General features: G+C 39.4%; 1 protein-coding gene across 2 annotated transcripts in view; it reads left to right on the top strand.

The window, feature by feature from the left end:
• The first annotated feature begins 243 nt into the window (after positions 1-243).
• VWA8 (von Willebrand factor A domain containing 8) overlaps positions 244-18237 on the top strand; it is a 342943-nt gene continuing 324949 nt past the window's right edge. Inside the window, exons 1-2 of one of the 2 annotated variants that reach the window (XM_055335701.1) lie at positions 244-497; positions 13673-13750. In XM_055335701.1, coding sequence (XP_055191676.1) covers positions 338-497; positions 13673-13750 — 238 coding nt within the window. In that variant the 5' untranslated portion in view covers positions 244-337. Of the gene's footprint in view, positions 498-13672; positions 13751-18237 lie in introns of those variants that run through there. The other variant, XM_055335702.1, reaches the window with a different exon arrangement.

Consider the following 18237-nt stretch of genomic DNA (forward strand, 5'->3'; position numbering starts at 1 on the left):
ACCCAGCTTGCGGGCCTGCAGGGGACCGAGCGAGGCCGGCCGGGCGGAGGCAGGTGAGCGCTCGCAGGGGCGCGAGGTGAGCTCCGCAGCTCGGCTTCCCCGCGCCGCGGGCGGGGGCGGGCTCCCGGGGTTCGCGCTCCGCGGGGTCCCTGCGCCCGCACGGGCCCCACTCGGCCGAGCCCGCGGCGCCGGGGGGAAGGAGTTTCCGGCGGACCCGGCGCCGCTTCCGGTCCCTCTCGCCGCGCCGCCTCCGCTGCCTGGTCCCGGACGCCGCTCGCCGGGGACCCGCTCCCCGGCCGCCGCAGCGCCGCCCCCCGCCCCCCTCCCCGCGGCGGCCATGCAGTCCCGGCTCCTGCTCCTCGGCGCGCCCGGCGGCCCCGGCGGCCCGGCGGCGCGGCGCGTGCGGCTGCTCCTGCGGCAGGTGGTGCGGGGCAGGCCCGGCGGCGCCGGGCGGGCGGAGGTCCGACTGCTGCAGGCCGGGGCGGGGGCCGACACAGGTAACCCCGCGACGCCCCGCGCTCCCCCGCACCCCTCCCCGTGCTGCTTGGCTTCGGGAGGAGCGCCGCGCGGGAAGCGCGGGAAGCGCGGGAAGCGGGACCCCGAGGCTCGCGTCCGCCTCTCGCGGCCGGTGCTGTGTGACGCGGGGCCGCGCGCCTGCGCTCTCCCGGCCTCCTCCTGCAGCCCGGGGTGACCCGGGGTAGTGCCCTCCCCTCCCCCGCCGCGGCCGCCGTACCCCCCGAAGCCGGTTTGGGGTGGAGGCAGCCCGCAGCCCTCGGGAGCTGTTGAGACCCGGGCTTGACCTTGCCCTCCGAGTGTCGGCGGCCTGGGGGCCGGGCTGCGTCCTCTTCCCGCCGGGGCTAGCGGCGGCTCGGCAGGTGCACCCTCGCTGGGCTAGCGGCGGCTCGGCAGGTGCACCCTCGCTGGGCTAGCGGCGGCTCGGCAGGTGCACCCTCGCTGGGCTAGCGGCGGCTCGGCAGGTGCACCTTCTCGCCAAGGATCCGTCCCATCGTTACAGTGTTTTAAATGTATGGCACAAGCCTTTCTGAATTTTCCAGAGGGGCTTTCCTTTCTCACAGCGCTCACATCTTGTTAGAGCTGAAAGTCACAACTTAGTTTTATGTGTTTTTTTTATTTTTAAAGATTTTATTTATTTATTATTTATTTATTTAAGAGAGAGAGAGAGAGAGAATGGCAGAGACACAGGCAGAGGGAGAAGCAGGCTCCATGCAGGGAGCCCGATGTGGGACTCGATCCCAGGTCTTCAGGGTCACATCCTGGGCTGCAGGCAGGTGCTCAACTGCTGAGCCACTCAGGTGCCCCACAACTTAATTTTAAGACTCATGAGTGCACAGTTGAGTACCTGAGACTCAGGTACTCAGAAGAGAAAAAGTGTCTTGGAGGCGATCACACCCCTAACTAGTGACAGCTGTAGAATCAGTGCTCTGATTTCTAAGCTCAGCTTTTTGGTGTTTCTTTTGCTTTGTTTTGTGTGTTTTTTTTTTTTTTTTTTTTTTTTTGTGTGTGTGTGTGTGTGTGTGTGGTTTGTTTGTTTGCATCCACCAGAGCTGGTTTTAGGAATCTTGTTTTTGTTTGGTTTGGTTTTGTTTTATGTCAGAGTCAGCATTTGTGCTGTTTAAGGAGAGGGATGTGTGTTGTGGCTCTTGAATGGCAAGGTGATTGGAAGCAATGTTTTGCCAGTGTCATTGTTGCTTAGAATAATGAGGTTTTTACTAGGAAGTTGCAGGTTTCCTTGTTTGTCTTCCAACCCCGTCCCAATCATTTTCGTTGTGGTGAAGTTTAGGTCCCATACATTCCATTCATTCATTCATTCATTTCATTCATTCATTCATTCAACAAAATTTTTTTTTCTTTTTCCTGTGTAGAGTTGTGATTTCAAATTCTGCCTCTTTACCACTTATTTTGACTGTAGGGTGTTTGTTTGATAGAGGTTTTTGTTTGTTGCTTCTTTGTCTTAGAAAGCAGAGAGGACAAGGGTAGAAGTGCAGCATAATCTATAACTTGGGCTTTGGAGTTAAACAAATGAGTTGGAGTCCATTTTTGCACCGTCTGGATATGGAGACTTGAGGGTGGGTGGCTTACTTTTGTGTCCTACTTTTCTTAACTGTAAAATGAGGGTAAGGAGAGTATATTTGATAGGATTGTTGTGAGGATTTGATTCATATACTTCCTGCCACATATTAATGTTCAATAAAAGTTAACTTCTTTATGATTCTTAGTATATTCATTTTCAGCTACGAGAGTTACTCCATTTCCTTGGCTTTAGGTGAAATAAAACCAGTCACTTTAGGTCTAGAATTGTTAGAACTAGTTGAGTAGGCATATGGAAAAAAGTTAATTCATACGAACTTAAAAAATTATGTCCAGCAAATCAAAGTGCAGGGTTTGCTTCAAATGTGAGACTCATGAACACATTACAGACAACATATTAACTTCTTAGACTCAGTCACTGACCTTGGCAGGATCAGACCACAGGGAGTAAATTGTGCTAAACCTACTTGCCTTGCTGTTGCAAAGTTGAAGGAAGGAGGACTGTGGATCAGTGCTATTGGATCCTCACCAGAGATGTGGGCTCTATTAAAAAAAAAATTGAGAGCCAGGTAAACAGGAGGCAGGCTCTTGGCTATCCGCGGACATAATGTTGGCCATCAAGGTTGGAATGTCTCATTTTGAACCAGAGGTCATACACAGATAAAATAAAACCACAAATAGCACTATGTTGTAATCAGTTACAGTTTAGGTTGGGGAGATGCTCCCAGCCTGCATAGACACATGTGACCAGTAACTCACCTGTCTGTGTCAGTAACTCATTTCTCTGTGTAATTGACCTTGCTTGCTAGTAGTTTGGAAAAAGAGCAACAAGGTACAGAAACAATAGATTCACATCTTATACTGTTCTTGTCTCCTGGAATGTATGTATGTCTTTATATTCTTTTTGGTGCCTGTCAACGTTTTGTACATAATGAGCACTCAGTGACTCATAATGCTAAAATTCATACGGAGAAGGAGCAGAAGAGGCTGGAATGCCTTGTGGGTCTTCAAGATAGGAGCTTTACAAAGCCTGATAAGCAGATGGAAGAGGGGGTCTTTTATGTAAAAAAAAAAAAAAATCCCCAAACCCACTGCTTTTTATCCTTTGCTATTGGATAGTTCAAGTGTCCACAATTTATAAATTTTTAATACCTCTTTACACTTCAGTTAGTATTTTCTCTTAGTTTTAGGAACAAAGAGGCTCACAAGGAGGTAAGCTACTGTAAAAAGTTTTCAATAAAGATTATTGGTGTTCTCATGGATGGAGCCAAACAGGTTGGTTCAGTAGGATCCTGACATTAAACAGGTTTAGATATACCATGGAGCAAGATCAAGTGATAAACTTGGAAACGTACCTGTATAAATCCACCATAATATGTTTAGTGCTGTCATTTAACAGCATTGTTTTTAAAAGGATTCACTGTCTTATCTTTATGACTTTGTGTATGAAATAAATTTGTTTAAAGAAATATTTATTATATAACAATGAGCCACAGGGATGAAAAATACAGTTAAAGAATATAATCAGTAATATTGTGATAATTTTTTGTGTGATGCATGATAACTGTACTTCATATGCTAAGCATTATATAATGCATATAATTGTTGACTCCTTATGTTGGACTAATATACTATTATATGTCTGCTGTACCTAAAAATTTTTTTTTGATTAAGAAATAACAACAGATACAAAGCTTGTGATAACACGCACCAACAATTCATAATGAAAATAAAAACTCTTCAGAAATAAAGGATATTTCCTACAATTGATGAAGGCATGGTAGGAATCAGCACCTTCTTTCATCTTTCAAGGTGAGAACTTGAAGTCCTGCTCTGTGATGGGAAATATCCAAGTTATGTTTCTTTCATTTAATTGGAGGTACCAAACAATTCAATAAAGCAAAAAAAAAAAAAAGTGGTACACACTAAAATGGTTAATACTAATATTGTATTGCTCTGAGATTACACAGTCGTGTGCATAAAAAATGAAAACATAAAAAAAAAAGAAAACATAAAGATGTATTACCAGAGCTTTTCAGATTTACTGGATACATGACTAATATTGACAAGTCATTTGCATCAGACTTCTGGCTCATACAGATGAATGAGGTGAATGTCTCCCCATTCCTTGAGTTTATACTCCTGGGACCGATTTTGTACTTCTGCCCTCAAGAACTGTAAGAGATTAAATTTATGTTGTTTGAAGATACCAAATTTGTGGTCATTTGTGACAGCAGCAATTGGAAGCTCATTCATCCACTTAAATCTTTTTTGATTGCTTTCTTTAGCACAATTTTTCTTTCTTCTGCTTTTTAAATGTGGTTGAATAGGGATGCCTGGGTGGCTCAGGGGTTGAGCGTCTGTCTACCTTTGGCTCAGGGTGTGATCTCGGTCCCGGGATCCAGTCTTGCATCGGGCTCCCGTGAGGAGCCTGCTTTTTCCCTCTATGTTTCTGCCTCTCATGAATAAATAAATGAAATCTTTTTTTAAAAAAGAAAAGAAATCTTTAAAAATACTTTTCGTAGAAGAAATTTTTGTTCATTGTAGAAAAGTGAAATATAAATCCCCTTAGGACTAATTCTCCCATGCAAAGTCATAATTGTCAACTTTTTATTGTTAATATTATTAGACATTCAAAATGCATATAATATTTGTACAAATACACATTTCTTTTTTTAAAAGTGGGATAATGTATATTTTATAATTCTCACTCATTGTGAGCATATTAGCAGTGATAAATATTGCCATACATGATTATTTTAGGTGGATATTAAGCTCTTATATTTATCCATATAATTTATTGTACCAGTTTCCCATTCTTGGACATTCAGGTTGTCTATTTTTATTTTTATTTTTTCTAAGTAATCTCTGTACCCAGTGTGGGCTTGAACTCACAATCCTGAGATGAAGTCAGATGCTCTACTGACTGAGCCAGTCAGATGCTACAGGTTGTCTATTTTTTAAATATATAAAAAGTGCAATAGATATCCATCCAGAATTCATTTTTTTGTGATTTTAAGATTTTATTCTTGGGCTACAATAGAATTAATGACTCTGGTAAGGGGAAATAGAGAACTCTTGCTTCAACTGAGAAATGCAGTGTGAAGGGAAAAACTATACTATGGTTCAAGTCTTAGCTCTGTGTTTACTAGGTATTGAACTTTGGGGAAATTATTAACTACTTTGAACCTGGAGCAGGCTATTTTGACTCTGAGGGCATTGTGACCCTTCTATGATAAGCATTTAGCAGTAAAATCCCCCAGCAATTGTAACCTAATAAATCCTTGGGAAGACCTTTGGTAGGAACATGCAGATTAATCTGGAAATTGCGAATAAATTTGGTTTTCTCTTGGGTCTAAGTTTTGTACTTAAAAAAAAAAAAGGTACACTATATCAGTGATTCTTAACCAAGAGTTATTCCCTTCCCTCAGGGGAAAATGTGCATAGAAAAATATGGTTCACATAGTTGAGAGGTCCAGTGGTTACAGGCTAGATGTGGGATGTTCAAACATCCTTAGGGATTGGGTTCTCTCTGCCTTTCCCCACTGTTCCCCCACTTTGCACTCTCCATTTGTTGGATTTACTTTTTGCTGTATTGGTCTCAACATCTGCCAGGATTTCTTCAAGTGGTAGCAGTGAGAGCCTTACTGACAGCCCCAGGTTTTGATTGTCCTTACATTTCACACTGTTAGAAGAGAGAATATCTTTTCCTGTGAGCTCTGACAAAAATCCTTGTGAGAACAGTTATTGGCCAACCTTGGGTCATGTGCTCATCTCTAAACCAATCATTGTGGCCAGATGGTGGAATGTTCTGTCAAGGGTTGGGCAGGATACTTACTTCTGGAGGTTTTGGTGCAGGGGTAAAAGGTGGGAGGAGTGGTACTCTACCTAAACCAAATGGGTTGAGCTTCCCCACTAGAGTGAGGAGTTCTTTTGTCCAACGGGGAAATAATATTGAGCAGGTAAAACAAAATAGCTGTCTGCTAAACATCAAGTACATAATATCCAAAGGGGTTTGTACAAGAATAAGTATTATTTAAAAGATACTATTATTGTTTGAATATAGAAATTATTTTCCTACAAATCTTTGGGAAATTCCTTTAAATTAGGAGCATTGCAAGTGAAAAAAGCGAGCCTTATTACTCTAAATGAGCCTTAAATTTAACTTTATTTGGAAGGTTTTATCTTTTGGATTCTTTAAAGGGCTTTTCATTTTCAAGTCCAACTTTCCATGCCTGAATAAAATATCTATCAGTTTATTGGTAGCCGTATCTGTGTGATAGTTTGTGCTATACAGAGACTTAGGTTAATCTGAGTTATGTGTGCTTTTTTTTGCATTATTTGTAATCAATGTAATTAAATGTTAAGCAGCATATTCTATAAGTCTGTACTTGTTAATTCCTTCTAGTTATTCTAACAGTTTCCATAATGAATATCTTATATTATTAACTAAAATCTTTAAAAAAAAATTATTGCACTTAACCAAAATAGTATATTTGAGGAAAGGTATACGTTAGTTTCTTCTGCCAAAGTATGTTACCTATTGTGTTATGATCAGTATCTCCATTCCCCTATGGATTAATACTCACTACTTCATTTAAATGAATGCTCTTTGTGAGCATTTTGGAAGAGAGATTGTTACCAAAGAATGCAGAAAATCAGTGAAACAGGGCTTAAAACAGTACCCAATTAAGAAAACAGGATTTAATTAAAAGATATAATCTTTCATTTATTCATTTATCAAACATTTATGGAATACCTACTTGGTTTAATATATTACTTTTTGCACTGTGAGTACAAAGATCATTAAAACCTAGGCCCTCCCCACAGAATTTTTAGACCGAACAGTGATCTTCAAGCATTTTTCTCACTTTTCTCCTAAAAGGACTTAGCAAACATGTATCCCTTTGTATATTTTGAGTTGATATCTAGAAATTTTCCTGACAAGGATAGATAGTTGCGGAGTCTGGTGTTTTCCAGTATGTTGTAAATATTGACATTTAAAACAAAGATTGTTAACAAGTCAAAGTATATCTTTTAATTGGAATCAGAATATCCTAGTAATTTGTTAGCTACTATCTCTGTTTTGAAAAATAGATAAAAAGTAACTGTCAGAAAGTTTGCATTTTTTATCTCCTTGAATTTGTATTTCAATTACACTTACTCATAATTTTATCTTAATATTTTTTCTTGAAATGTTTTGTCTTTATCATATTTTTCTGCAACAAAAATATCTAATGTTCAAACATATCTATCATTGCAATTATTAAAGCACAGTTGTTCAAAAGAATATCAATATGTTTCAAATTTCTAAAAAACCTAAAATTTTGTGGGAACAGACCTATTAATAACATGAGTGGTGCTTTCCCCCAGTTAAATATTAATTAGTGTAATTAATAGTCCCTAACTGAATATTATTATTACTGCAATGTAAATAATTTTGATATACCAATATCACTCAGTTCTTTGTAGACTTTTTTAGGTCTGAGCCAAAACAAAATGTTGATTTTCAAAAATGTTATTTTATTTGACAACTTAATTATAGCCTTTTCAGTTTTGTTCATAGCAAAGAATTGGATGCCGCTTGACTTGTAAGTAGAGTCACTGACCTAGCCACTAGAATCACTCTTGCCTCGGTTTCTGGGAGGATCAGTAGAACGCCTTTACCAAAATTTATCAAATGGCTATGGTTATTTCCGCACAAAGAGGCTGCTTGTTTAGTCTAATCAGAAAGAGTTGATAAAATTAAAACCCTTCATTCAGCGTACCTTTGCCAATACAGTATTTTTTTTGAGAAAATGCTTTTATCACCTGTTTAATTTTTCATCAAATTTTAGTTTTCATAATTAAAAAAAGTGATCTGTAACTATCAATTCAATCAGCTAAATTAGACTTTATGACAGAAAAAATGTATTTTTCCTTTCAATTCGAATGAATGTTAATATATATTTTAGAGAATGTTTTAAAAGCCACTGAAAGATGAATTATGGGCCACATTTTATAGGCTTGATTACTAAATACATTAAAGATAAGAATAAAGGAGTCTAGTGGTTACATATTTAAATTACCTGTTTCATGATATATGGTAATGCAATTTTGTTCTTTAATAATTTATAATAAATAATGTAACAGCAGTTAAAATAAATTATGTAATGAGGACTATGGTAGAAGGCATGATATTATCTGTTAAATGTGTAATGAACTTTGTATGTGGGCTTTAGATAACAATTAAAGTCATGTATAAACATCAGAAATAAATTCATCAGTTTGTTTAGACTCCTGACCAAACTTAAGACATTGTACTTAGTGAAATGAAAACTCACTGGTTCAGAAGCTAGTACAGAACATTTTCATAGTAAGAGAAAAGAACCGTTTGTAAGATGAGGAATGACTATAATTGGAATGAATATTTCATGGTAACATTTGAGAATAAATTTTTAACTCCCTTTTTGGAAGATAAACATCTGACCTGAAAGAAACATTTAAAAGTTCTTTCTGTGGTTTTTATCCAGTGTACTGTGAAAATTTTGGTAGTATTGAAAACTATTTCAGTTACATTAAAATGGATCAGCATCAATCATATGTACTGCTTCAGATGTTCAGAGGTGCCTTTGTGTGTGTGTGTGTGTGTGAACAGTATGTTCTCAAGAGAAGTATGAGAGAAAAGCTGAAAAAACAGCTTACCTTTAATATGTGAAGAGCCAGTTTTTGAAGCTTTCTTTGCTTTGTACTCTGAACTCTCCCAGCTTGGATTATTTGACAATATTAACTCTCACGTCTCTGCTCTGCAATGTACTCTATTTGACACAGGCCAAAATAGTCCAGTCATTTCTTTTTTTTTTTTTTTTTTAATTTCATGATTTTTATTTAGTCCAGTCATTTCTAAAGCTGTTCTTCACTTTTAGTAGGAATATATAAGACATGGAAAAGTATTCCTAGGCAGGTGTATATTGATTTGAATAGTCTTTAAAAGAGACTTTTCCCAAACCATAATGTTCTATGCCTCATTTGTTTAGCCCACTGGAGCAATGCACCGTCCACCATGGTAAAATACATGGGAGGCTCCTGAAAAGGCCTGTGGGAATGGAGAACCCGTAGGGCCCATTCTCAATTCAGTGTTAGGGAAGAACACATGGAAGTGAGGATCTGAAACACTGATCTCCTTAAGACTGCCGTGCTCTGTGCCCTTAGAAAGTATGCACTCTACAGACAATTATTGTAGAAGAACAATAGTTGATAATTGTAATACAGTGTGAAAAACATGAACCAGGTACTGTGCTAGCAGAAAGACAGGAGTGGGACTCTTGATGGAGGTGGAGAGTGTGCACAAGGAAAAGATAGGGTAAGTTCAGTGAAGAGATAAGGATACTTGAAGAGTAGTTGTCTGAAGGAAAAGGGATATGAGAGAGGGGTAGGCCTTTCAGGCCAGGGAATAAAGCATCAGTCACTGAGATGGGAATAAAAGAGGTAGAGTTGGTTGAGGCTGGTTGGAGAACACACAACAGAAAATCTAGCGTTCTGTTTTTCTCATGCTAAAGTTGAGGTATCCTGGAATATGTAAGTAATGTGTCCAGTAGCCTACTGATCGGTATGGAATGCAGGAGAGATCTGAGCCAAAGGAGACATTTAAGACTTTAGTTGTACAGAGGTCAAAGTTGGGCTATTGGCATAGATTAGGTGATTCAGGAAAAGCATAGCATGGTAACAAAAGGTGGCCAAGAATACCAACATTGAGGCTGGAAAGGCAAATGTCATTTTCCTCTTTGCCTACAGCAGATATGACTAATTGATCACTACCTTAATTTTTAACAAATCTGATTTCCATTGTGATTGCTTCTTTAGATTTTTTAGATGCCTTTTGCTTGATTTGCAAATGTTTAAAGACTTTCCAGTTATCTTTTTGTTATTGATTTCCAGTTAATTCCATTTTGATCAGAAAACATACTTTGTATGATTTCAGTCCTTTGACATTTTTTAAGATTTGCTTTGTGGTCTAGCCTAAGATCTAGTTGGTGAATGTTTCATGTGTATTTTAAAAAAAAATGCATTCTGTCCTCATTGGGTGTAGTGTTCAGTAAAGGTCATTTATGTTGAGTGTTTAATAGTGTTTTCAGATCTCCCTTATTCTGTTTTCTTTTTTAAGATTTTATTTATTTATTCATGAGAGACACACAGAGAGAAAGGCAGAGACACAGGCAGAGGGAGAAGCAGGCTCCATGCAGGGAGCCCGACGTGGGACTCAATCCCGGGTCTCCAACCGCTGAGCTACCCAGGCTGCCCCCTTATTCTGTTTTCTAATTAATCTTAGCCAAAGGCTGAGAAATCATTATTCTTACTTTTATATCTTTCTATTTCTTTTTCTCACTCTTCCATCAGTTACTGAGATATAGTAAAATACTCAAGTATGATGATGGATTTACATAGTTCTACTTTTAGTTCTGTCAATTTTTGTTCATGTTTAATCCCCCTCTTCTACGTTGCCACGTCACCACTGTAGATTTGCTGTGTTCCTACACAAAAGGTCACAGCTCCTTTTAGGAAGCTTTCTAAGTACTCTCAATCTCTCTGTTTGCTCTCTCTCTCCTGCTTCCACTAGGCCCCTTCAGGGGGAGGGGTGGCAATAGTTTTCTGTTGTCACTAGCCCAGGATACTTGCACTATCTTTGTTGGTTTTCTTAAACACTGTCCCACTTTCACAAATTCTTTTATTATACTTTTATTATACTCTCTTTTATTCTTTTATTATATTCTCCTTAGTTACTCAGTTTGAATGTAGCATCTGCTTTTGCTGGGGCCCTGATCAATAAATAGATATGTTTAGGAAAAACATTTCAGTTAGTAGGAAAATCCAGTGCAAAAGCCTGAAATGAGTATGTGTCTGACATGTTCAAGGAATAGTGTGGAGACCAGTGTGGCTAGAGTAGAGTAAGCTGGGAGGACACTAGCAGGAGAGGAGGTTAGAGAGGAAATGGGGGAGCCAGAGCAGAACAGCCTTTTGGGCCATTGCAAAGATGAGGATGGAGTGAGAACTTGTACTACTTGACTGTTACTTTTTTTTTTTTTTTTGACTCTTATTTTATTATGATCACTGTGGCTGCTCTGTTGAGAATAAACTGCAGGGTGCAAGAGTTGAGACAGGAGAACTGTCAGTAGGTGAGATTTAATGCTTTTCAAGTGAGAAAATTAGTATAAGTAAGTAGTAATAAACCCCTAACTGGCTTGGGTTGGGGTTGGTTATGGGGTCTCTACCATTATGTTGGTAGAGAACATGGTGAGAAGTGGAGTAAGTGGGATTTTCTGAGGAGGCAAGAGAGAAAAGTTAAGAATGGCTGCAAGATTCCTGATCTGAGCCCCTGGAGGAATTAAGTTGCCATTAGCAGAACTGGGGAATATTGTGGGAGAAGAGGAAGAGCAAGCAAGGAAGATTAGGAGTCATGGTGAGGTAGGAAGGAAACAGGAGAGGGGGCTGGGAGAGGGAGAAAGTGGTGGAATCCTTGAAAGGAGGCAGGGCCGGCCCCCACCTTGCCCTGGAAATCAGAGGGTCAGCTCTTTCTCCTGCCTGCCCCCAGCAGCAGGGCTGGGAACCAAGGCTCGGCCAGTTAAATGCCCTGCCCAGGACTTTGAGGCACCAGGGAATTATGCAGAGTTCTCCACAGTTTACCTGAGGGCAGTGTCCTTATTCGAAGACGCATCTGAAGACTAGACTACAGATGAAGGATCCTGATTTCTGGAACTTAAAATAGTCCTTTCCCAACTTTTCTACAGGTTTGAAAAATATCAAAAGGAAAATGGGGGTAAAAGTCCTATGGTCGTGGTGGCTCAGGTGCGGATCTAGGGGTGCCAGGGGCAGTGTCTCAGTGAACTTACCCTGGGGTGTGACTTTGTGTGACTGCTGTTTGTCCACTGCCTTCCCTCCATGCTGTGGACTAGTTACTGGGCCTGGGTCTCTTCAGTGACCCAGAGGTCCTGAAGCTCCCTCCCGTAACTGCTGCAACAGAAACTGCAGTGACTTTTACTAGGCTAACTTGAGATGGGGTTTCTGCTACAGCAGTTATAGGAAATAACTCACGGGAACCACAGGTTACTTGGAGTTAAGATTAAATGAAGTAACACAGGGCAGCCCGGGTGGCTCAGCGGTTTAGGGCCGCCTTCAGTCCAGGGCGTGATCCTGGAGACCCACGTGGGGCTCCCTGCATGGAGCCTGCTTCTCCCTCTGCCTGTGTCTCTGCCTCTCTCATGAATAAATAAAATCTTTAAAAAAAATAAATGAAGTAACATAAATGACATGTCTATAACAATATTTGCCAAATAGCCAGTATTCATTAAGTATTAGTTGATATCTAGACTAATTTGGAGGAAAAGTCTGATTTACCCTCTAAATATACACGTTTTCTGTATTAGAAAGTGTATCTGTGTTTTACATGATGTTTCCTCTCAACTTACCACAAAACTGTAGTATATTTCTTCATCTGTAAAATCTTTCTTTCTTTCTTTTTTTTTTTTTTCTTACATGGAGCTACAGATTTCTTCATTTGTAAAGCCTCTGTTTCACATAGTTATTCTGGGAATGTATAAAGTACTTAGAAGATAGTAATCATTCAACAAAGGTTGGCTGCTTTTGTTATTATTACAGTGATTTAAGGCCTTAGTCTCTGGGATACCTAACTAGCTCACAGCTGGCAATGCTGAAAGTTGTGTTTTGCACAACTACTTTTTCTTTTTAAAAATTTTTATCTATTATTTGAGAGAGAGAGAGCGAGCACACAAACAGGGAGCAGTAGAGGGAGAGGGAGATGCAGGCTCCTCTGAGCAGAGAACTTGATGTGAGGCTCGATCCCAGGACCCAGGGATCATGTCTTGAGCCGAAGGTAGACACTTGACTGACTGAGCCACCGAAGTGCCCTGCACAGCTACTTTCTCTAACTGTCATTGAGCCTTTTACAAATGAATTTCCAGGTGCAGATGGGATCAGTATGTCTGTTTTGCTCTTGGAGAGAGCAAACCAGGGATTGTTTTGGTTTTAGTCCTGCAGTTTAGAAGATCAACCAAACAGTAATGTTATGAAACAAAATCAGAACCATGTAGAGGTGAGAACTTTTGCCTGTTTTCATGTAGGAATTCTTGGCATATAGGCTGGAACTTTCCTAGAAATATGGCATTTTTGGATTACATTTTGGATTACAACTTCAAGTTGTATAGAGTTGAATTAAGAACCTATAAGGATATAAAAAGGTTGTAAATTGTGTTAAAGATGCCACCGTATGGGTGCTTTGGATGATCTTAAACAAAATACATCCTTCTGTATTGCTGTTGACTTTACTAGTATTGCTATTAATGAGAAAATAAGGCCAGTGGATAAAATTCTATTGTACTTTGCCTTTTTTTGCTGATGTAGCATTTAAAATGTGAATTTCACCAATGCTTCATTTTTCCATTATATAATCTATACTTTGGATACAAGTTTGAGGACATAGTGGTTAATGTAGACAGGTATGTCCATGGGGCCAAACACAGACAGGTGTGTGGTACATTTCTATAATAGTTGGGGTGGTCATGGTTGGGAAAGGCATAGTGTGTGGTTTTCTTGTCTCTTGTAATGGTGTGTTTCCTTATTATCTTTTTAGGTGAAACAGTTAATATTGGAGAGGTATCCTACAAGTTGAAAACTCCTAAGAGCCCAGAACTCGTGCCACAGAACTACAGTAAGAAGTAGTCATTTATTTATGAATGATTAACTTTTAACTTTTCATTATGGGAATTTTCAGCATATGCAAAGCTAGAAATAACAGTATAAACATGATGTACTTTTCATTCAGTTTTAACATTTATCGATATATGTCTGTTATTTTTTCATGTACTACTCTTTCTTTTTTTAAGTTGGGATAAAATGTCCATATAATAAAATGCACAGATTTTACATATTCATTTTAGTTAATTTTGATAATTATATAAACTTATATAACCACCAAGATTACTTTCATCACCTGAATATTCTTTTGTGCTCCTTCCCCTCTGGTCTGCTCTGGAAGCCAGTGTTCTTTTTTTCTACCATGATGGATTAGCTTTGCCTGTTCTTTAGTTTTATATATAGTATAAAGTTTTTCTGTGTGTGTATTTGGCTTCTTTCCAACAAGATAATGATTTTGGAATTCATCCATGTTCCCGGGCTTATCGATTTGTTTTTAATTGCTAAGTAGTATTCCATTTTATAAATATACCACAATTTGTTTATCTGTTCTGTTGATAGACATTTGGAGGGTTTTCATTTTTAGACTGTTATGAATAAGGTGCTATGAACATTCCTGTACAAGTCTTGTAGTCATAACTTTTCATTTCTCTTGAATAAATAACTAGGAGTTGAATTGATGTGTCATAGGATGGATGGCTGTTTAACTTTATAAGACACTGCCAAACAATTCTCCAAGGTAGTTATGCTATTTTACCCTTTGACCAACAGTGATGTTCTATATCATTGCCAACACTAGAATTTCCAGTCTTTTTGAGCTTACTCATTCTAGTAGGTGTGAAATAGTAACTTACCATGGTTTTTGTTTTACAACAGCTTTATTGAGATATAATTGATTAATGTAAAACTTACCTTTTTAAAAAGTTTACCTTTTTTTGTTTGTTTGTTTTGTTTTTAAAGATTTGATTTATTTACTCATGAGAGACACAGAGAGAGAGAGGCAGAGACAGAGGCAGAGGGAGAAGCAGGCTCCATGCAGGGAGCCCGACAGGGGACTTGATCCCAGGTCTCCAGCATCACTCCCTGGACCAAACCTCTGAGCCACCCAGGCTTCCCCCAAATTTACCTTTTTAAAGTGTACAACTCAGTAGTTTTTAATATATTCACAGAGTTGTGCAGCCATGCCCCTATCTAACTTCAGAACATTTTCATCACACCCCTAAGAAACCTCGTACCAATTAACAGTCACTCCTTGTTTTGTCCTCCGACAGCTGTAAGCTGCCCCCCCCCCCAGCCTTTGGCAATCACTAATATATTTTCTGTTTCTTTAGATTGCCTACCCTGAATATTTCATATACATGAGATCGTACAATATACGTGGCCTTTGCGTCACCTTTTTTCATTTATCATAGTGTTTCCAAGGTTCATCCATGTCATAGCACCTATCAGTATGGGATTCCTCTTATGGCTTAATAATATTCTCTAGTATGGTTCTACTGCTTTTTGCTTATCTCTTCATCAGTTGATGGACATTTGGTTCATTTCTACTTTTGGGTTGTTACAAATGGTATTGTTACGAACATTCATAGAAGTTTTTGGACAGGCATATGTTTTGGGTATGCACCTAGGAGTAGAATTGCTAGGTCAGATGGTAACTCTATGTTTAACATTTTGAGGAATTATCAAACTGTTCTCCACAGAGGCTGCCCATTTTACATTCCCACTCACAATGTCTGAGGGTTCTAATTTCTCCATATCTTCACCAACACTTAACTATTGCCTTTTTATCACAGCCATCTTCATCAGTATGGGGTGGTAGCTCGTTGTGATATGCATCTCCCTAATGACTCGCAGTCACTTGTTTGCTCAATATCATGTGTTCTTTTCTCAGAATTCCTTAAATGACTCCTCATACCTTGGAAACCAAGGTCACTCCTTACTTTTCACGATTTATTCTCAGCCTCATCTCCTGTTACTCTCCTTCCTTTTTTCTAGTCATTGGACACAAAGTAGATAGATAATTGTTCACTCTTCAGATTCTTCCACTAGACTATGTGCTCCTCGAGGGAAATCTCTCACTTTCATCTAACATAAGTTTCCAATGACTCTACCTCCCTAATGACTCCGCTGTCTGTCCCCTCCCACTCTGTCTCACTTTTCTTTTACTATATATATATTTTTAAAATTTATTTATGATAGGCACAGAGAGAGAGAGAGAGAGAGAGAGAGAGAGAGAGGCAGAGACATAGGCAGAGGGAGAAGCAGGCTCCATGCACCGGGAGCCCGATGTGGGATTCGATCTCGGGTCTCCAGGATCGCGCCCTGGGCCAAAGGCAGGCGCCAAACCGCTGCGCCACCCAGGGATCCCCCTCTTTTACTATATTTTTTTGAGTTATTTCCTCAGAGGCTACTCTAGGGATTACAATTAACAGTTTAGCTTGAAACAAACTTGTTCCTATTAATAATAACTTAATTTCAATTGTGTACAAAAAGCTTTGCTCTAATATAGCTCTCTTTCCTTCTACTTCCCTTTTTGGTGTTATTGTCATATGAAATATATCTTTATACATTAAAATCTTTCATCACAATTTTCTAATTATCACTACCTGAACTTATCTTTTAAATCAGGAGGAGGGAAGAATTACAAATAGCAATATGTTTATCCTGTCTTTTTTGTTTGTTTGTTTATCCTGTCTTTATATTTACATGTGTAGTGACCTTTACTAGCATTCTTTGTGTCTTTGAGTACATTTGGATTGCTGTCTTGTGTGCTTTCATTTCAGCTTGAAGGATGGACTCCTTTTAGTATTTCTTGTAGGATAGATCTTGTAGGATAGATGAATTTCCTCAATTTTGGTTATCTGGAAATTTCTTAACTTTACCTTTTTTTGTTTGATGAATTCTTTGCTGATAGGTTTTTTTCCCCCCCAGCACTTTGAATATGTCATCTTACTGCCTCTGGCCTCTATAGTTTGTTTCTTTCTTTTTCTTTCTTTCTTTCTTTCTTTCTTTCTTTCTTTCTTTCTTTCTTTCTTTCTTTCTTTCTTTCTTTCTTTCTTTCTTTCTTTCTTCTTTCTTTCTTTCTTTCTTTCTTTCAATATTTTATTTATTTATTCATGAGAGACACACAGAGAGAAGCAGGGACACAGGTAGAGGGAGAAGCAGGCATGGGGACTCAATCCCGGGTCTCCAGGATCATGCCCTGAGCCGAAGGGAGGCGCTCAACCACTGAGCCACCCAGGCATCCCTATAATATCTATTTCTTTATTGATATTTTCCAGTGAGATATTATTATACTCTAAGTTTTTAGATTTGGTTTGTTTGGGTTCTTAGAACATATTTATAGAAGCAAATTTAAGGTGTTTTTTACTAAGTTCCCTGTCTGACTTCTTCAAAAATAGTTTTATCGATAGCTGCTTCTTTTCTCTGCCTGCTATATTTTACTATTTCTTTGTGTTTCTTCCTATTTTTTTTTTTTTTGAGTAGACTTATTAAATAGTATAATCTGACAACTCTGGACATCAGCTTCCCCCGCCTGCCTCGGGCTTGGTTTCTCTCTGCTTGTTCATTTAATGACTTACACAGATTGTTTTTCTGAAGCCTATACTCTGTCACATGCAACCACTGAAGTTTCTGCTCAGTTAGCTTACTGGCCAGCCAGCGATGGGACAGAGATTTCTTAAATGCCTCAAACACATCTGTTCTCCCAGTCTGACCAGGGCCTGAGTGTGCATGTTGGACATGATTTCCATGAAGCTCCAGAGGCAACTTTTAAGTATGTCTTCCTGCTTGTGCAAAGCTTCAGTGTCAACCAGAGGTGAGCCATGAGGCCCTTCTCAGAACTTTCCCAGACATGTGCATGGCCTTCTAGATTCCTAGACATACACTGTGATGTTTCAAGTCTTCCTTTGGACATCTTATTCCCTTTTTTTTCCTTTTAAGTTGTTTTGTTTGTGTGTTGTTCATCCTTTTGTTAGCCTCAACTGATTTGGGTGCCTCAGGCAGCTGTGATGTTAAACAATTGTTGATTTTTTTTTTTTTTTTTTTTACAAACACCCTGGGGTAGTGTTGTTTGCACACTGAGCTTTGAGCTCTGAGTGGATCAAATGAAGTCAAATTCTAAAAAAGGAGCTTTTCAGGGAGCTGTTAGAGAAGTCAAGTAGGGATAGTTTTCTAGGGGAAGGACTGTTAGGAAGCTGCAACCCTGTTCTGTCCCATTAAGTGGTTGCCAGGCTGCTGGTTTTCCCCAGCATTGTGGGTGGTTGGTTTTCAAAGATCTCCACAAAGCTGGGGAGGGAGATCAGGGGAAGTTAAAAGACCATGGAACTTACTGTTCATATTAAGGTTCACCCATTTTTCTTGTCAGATTGTTGAAAGTCTCTTGTTAATTTCTAGATTTCTGAAACAATTGATTTTTGACAATTTTTACTAGTATTGCCATTGCCTTTGTGGAGGAGTGGATTTTCAGAAGTCTAGTAGTGCACGTCCTCTCATTATGGTTTT

The sequence above is a fragment of the Nyctereutes procyonoides genome, unplaced genomic scaffold (genome assembly GCF_905146905.1).
Source record: "Nyctereutes procyonoides isolate TBG_1078 unplaced genomic scaffold, NYPRO_anot_genome, whole genome shotgun sequence".
Lineage (NCBI taxonomy): Eukaryota > Metazoa > Chordata > Mammalia > Carnivora > Canidae > Nyctereutes > Nyctereutes procyonoides.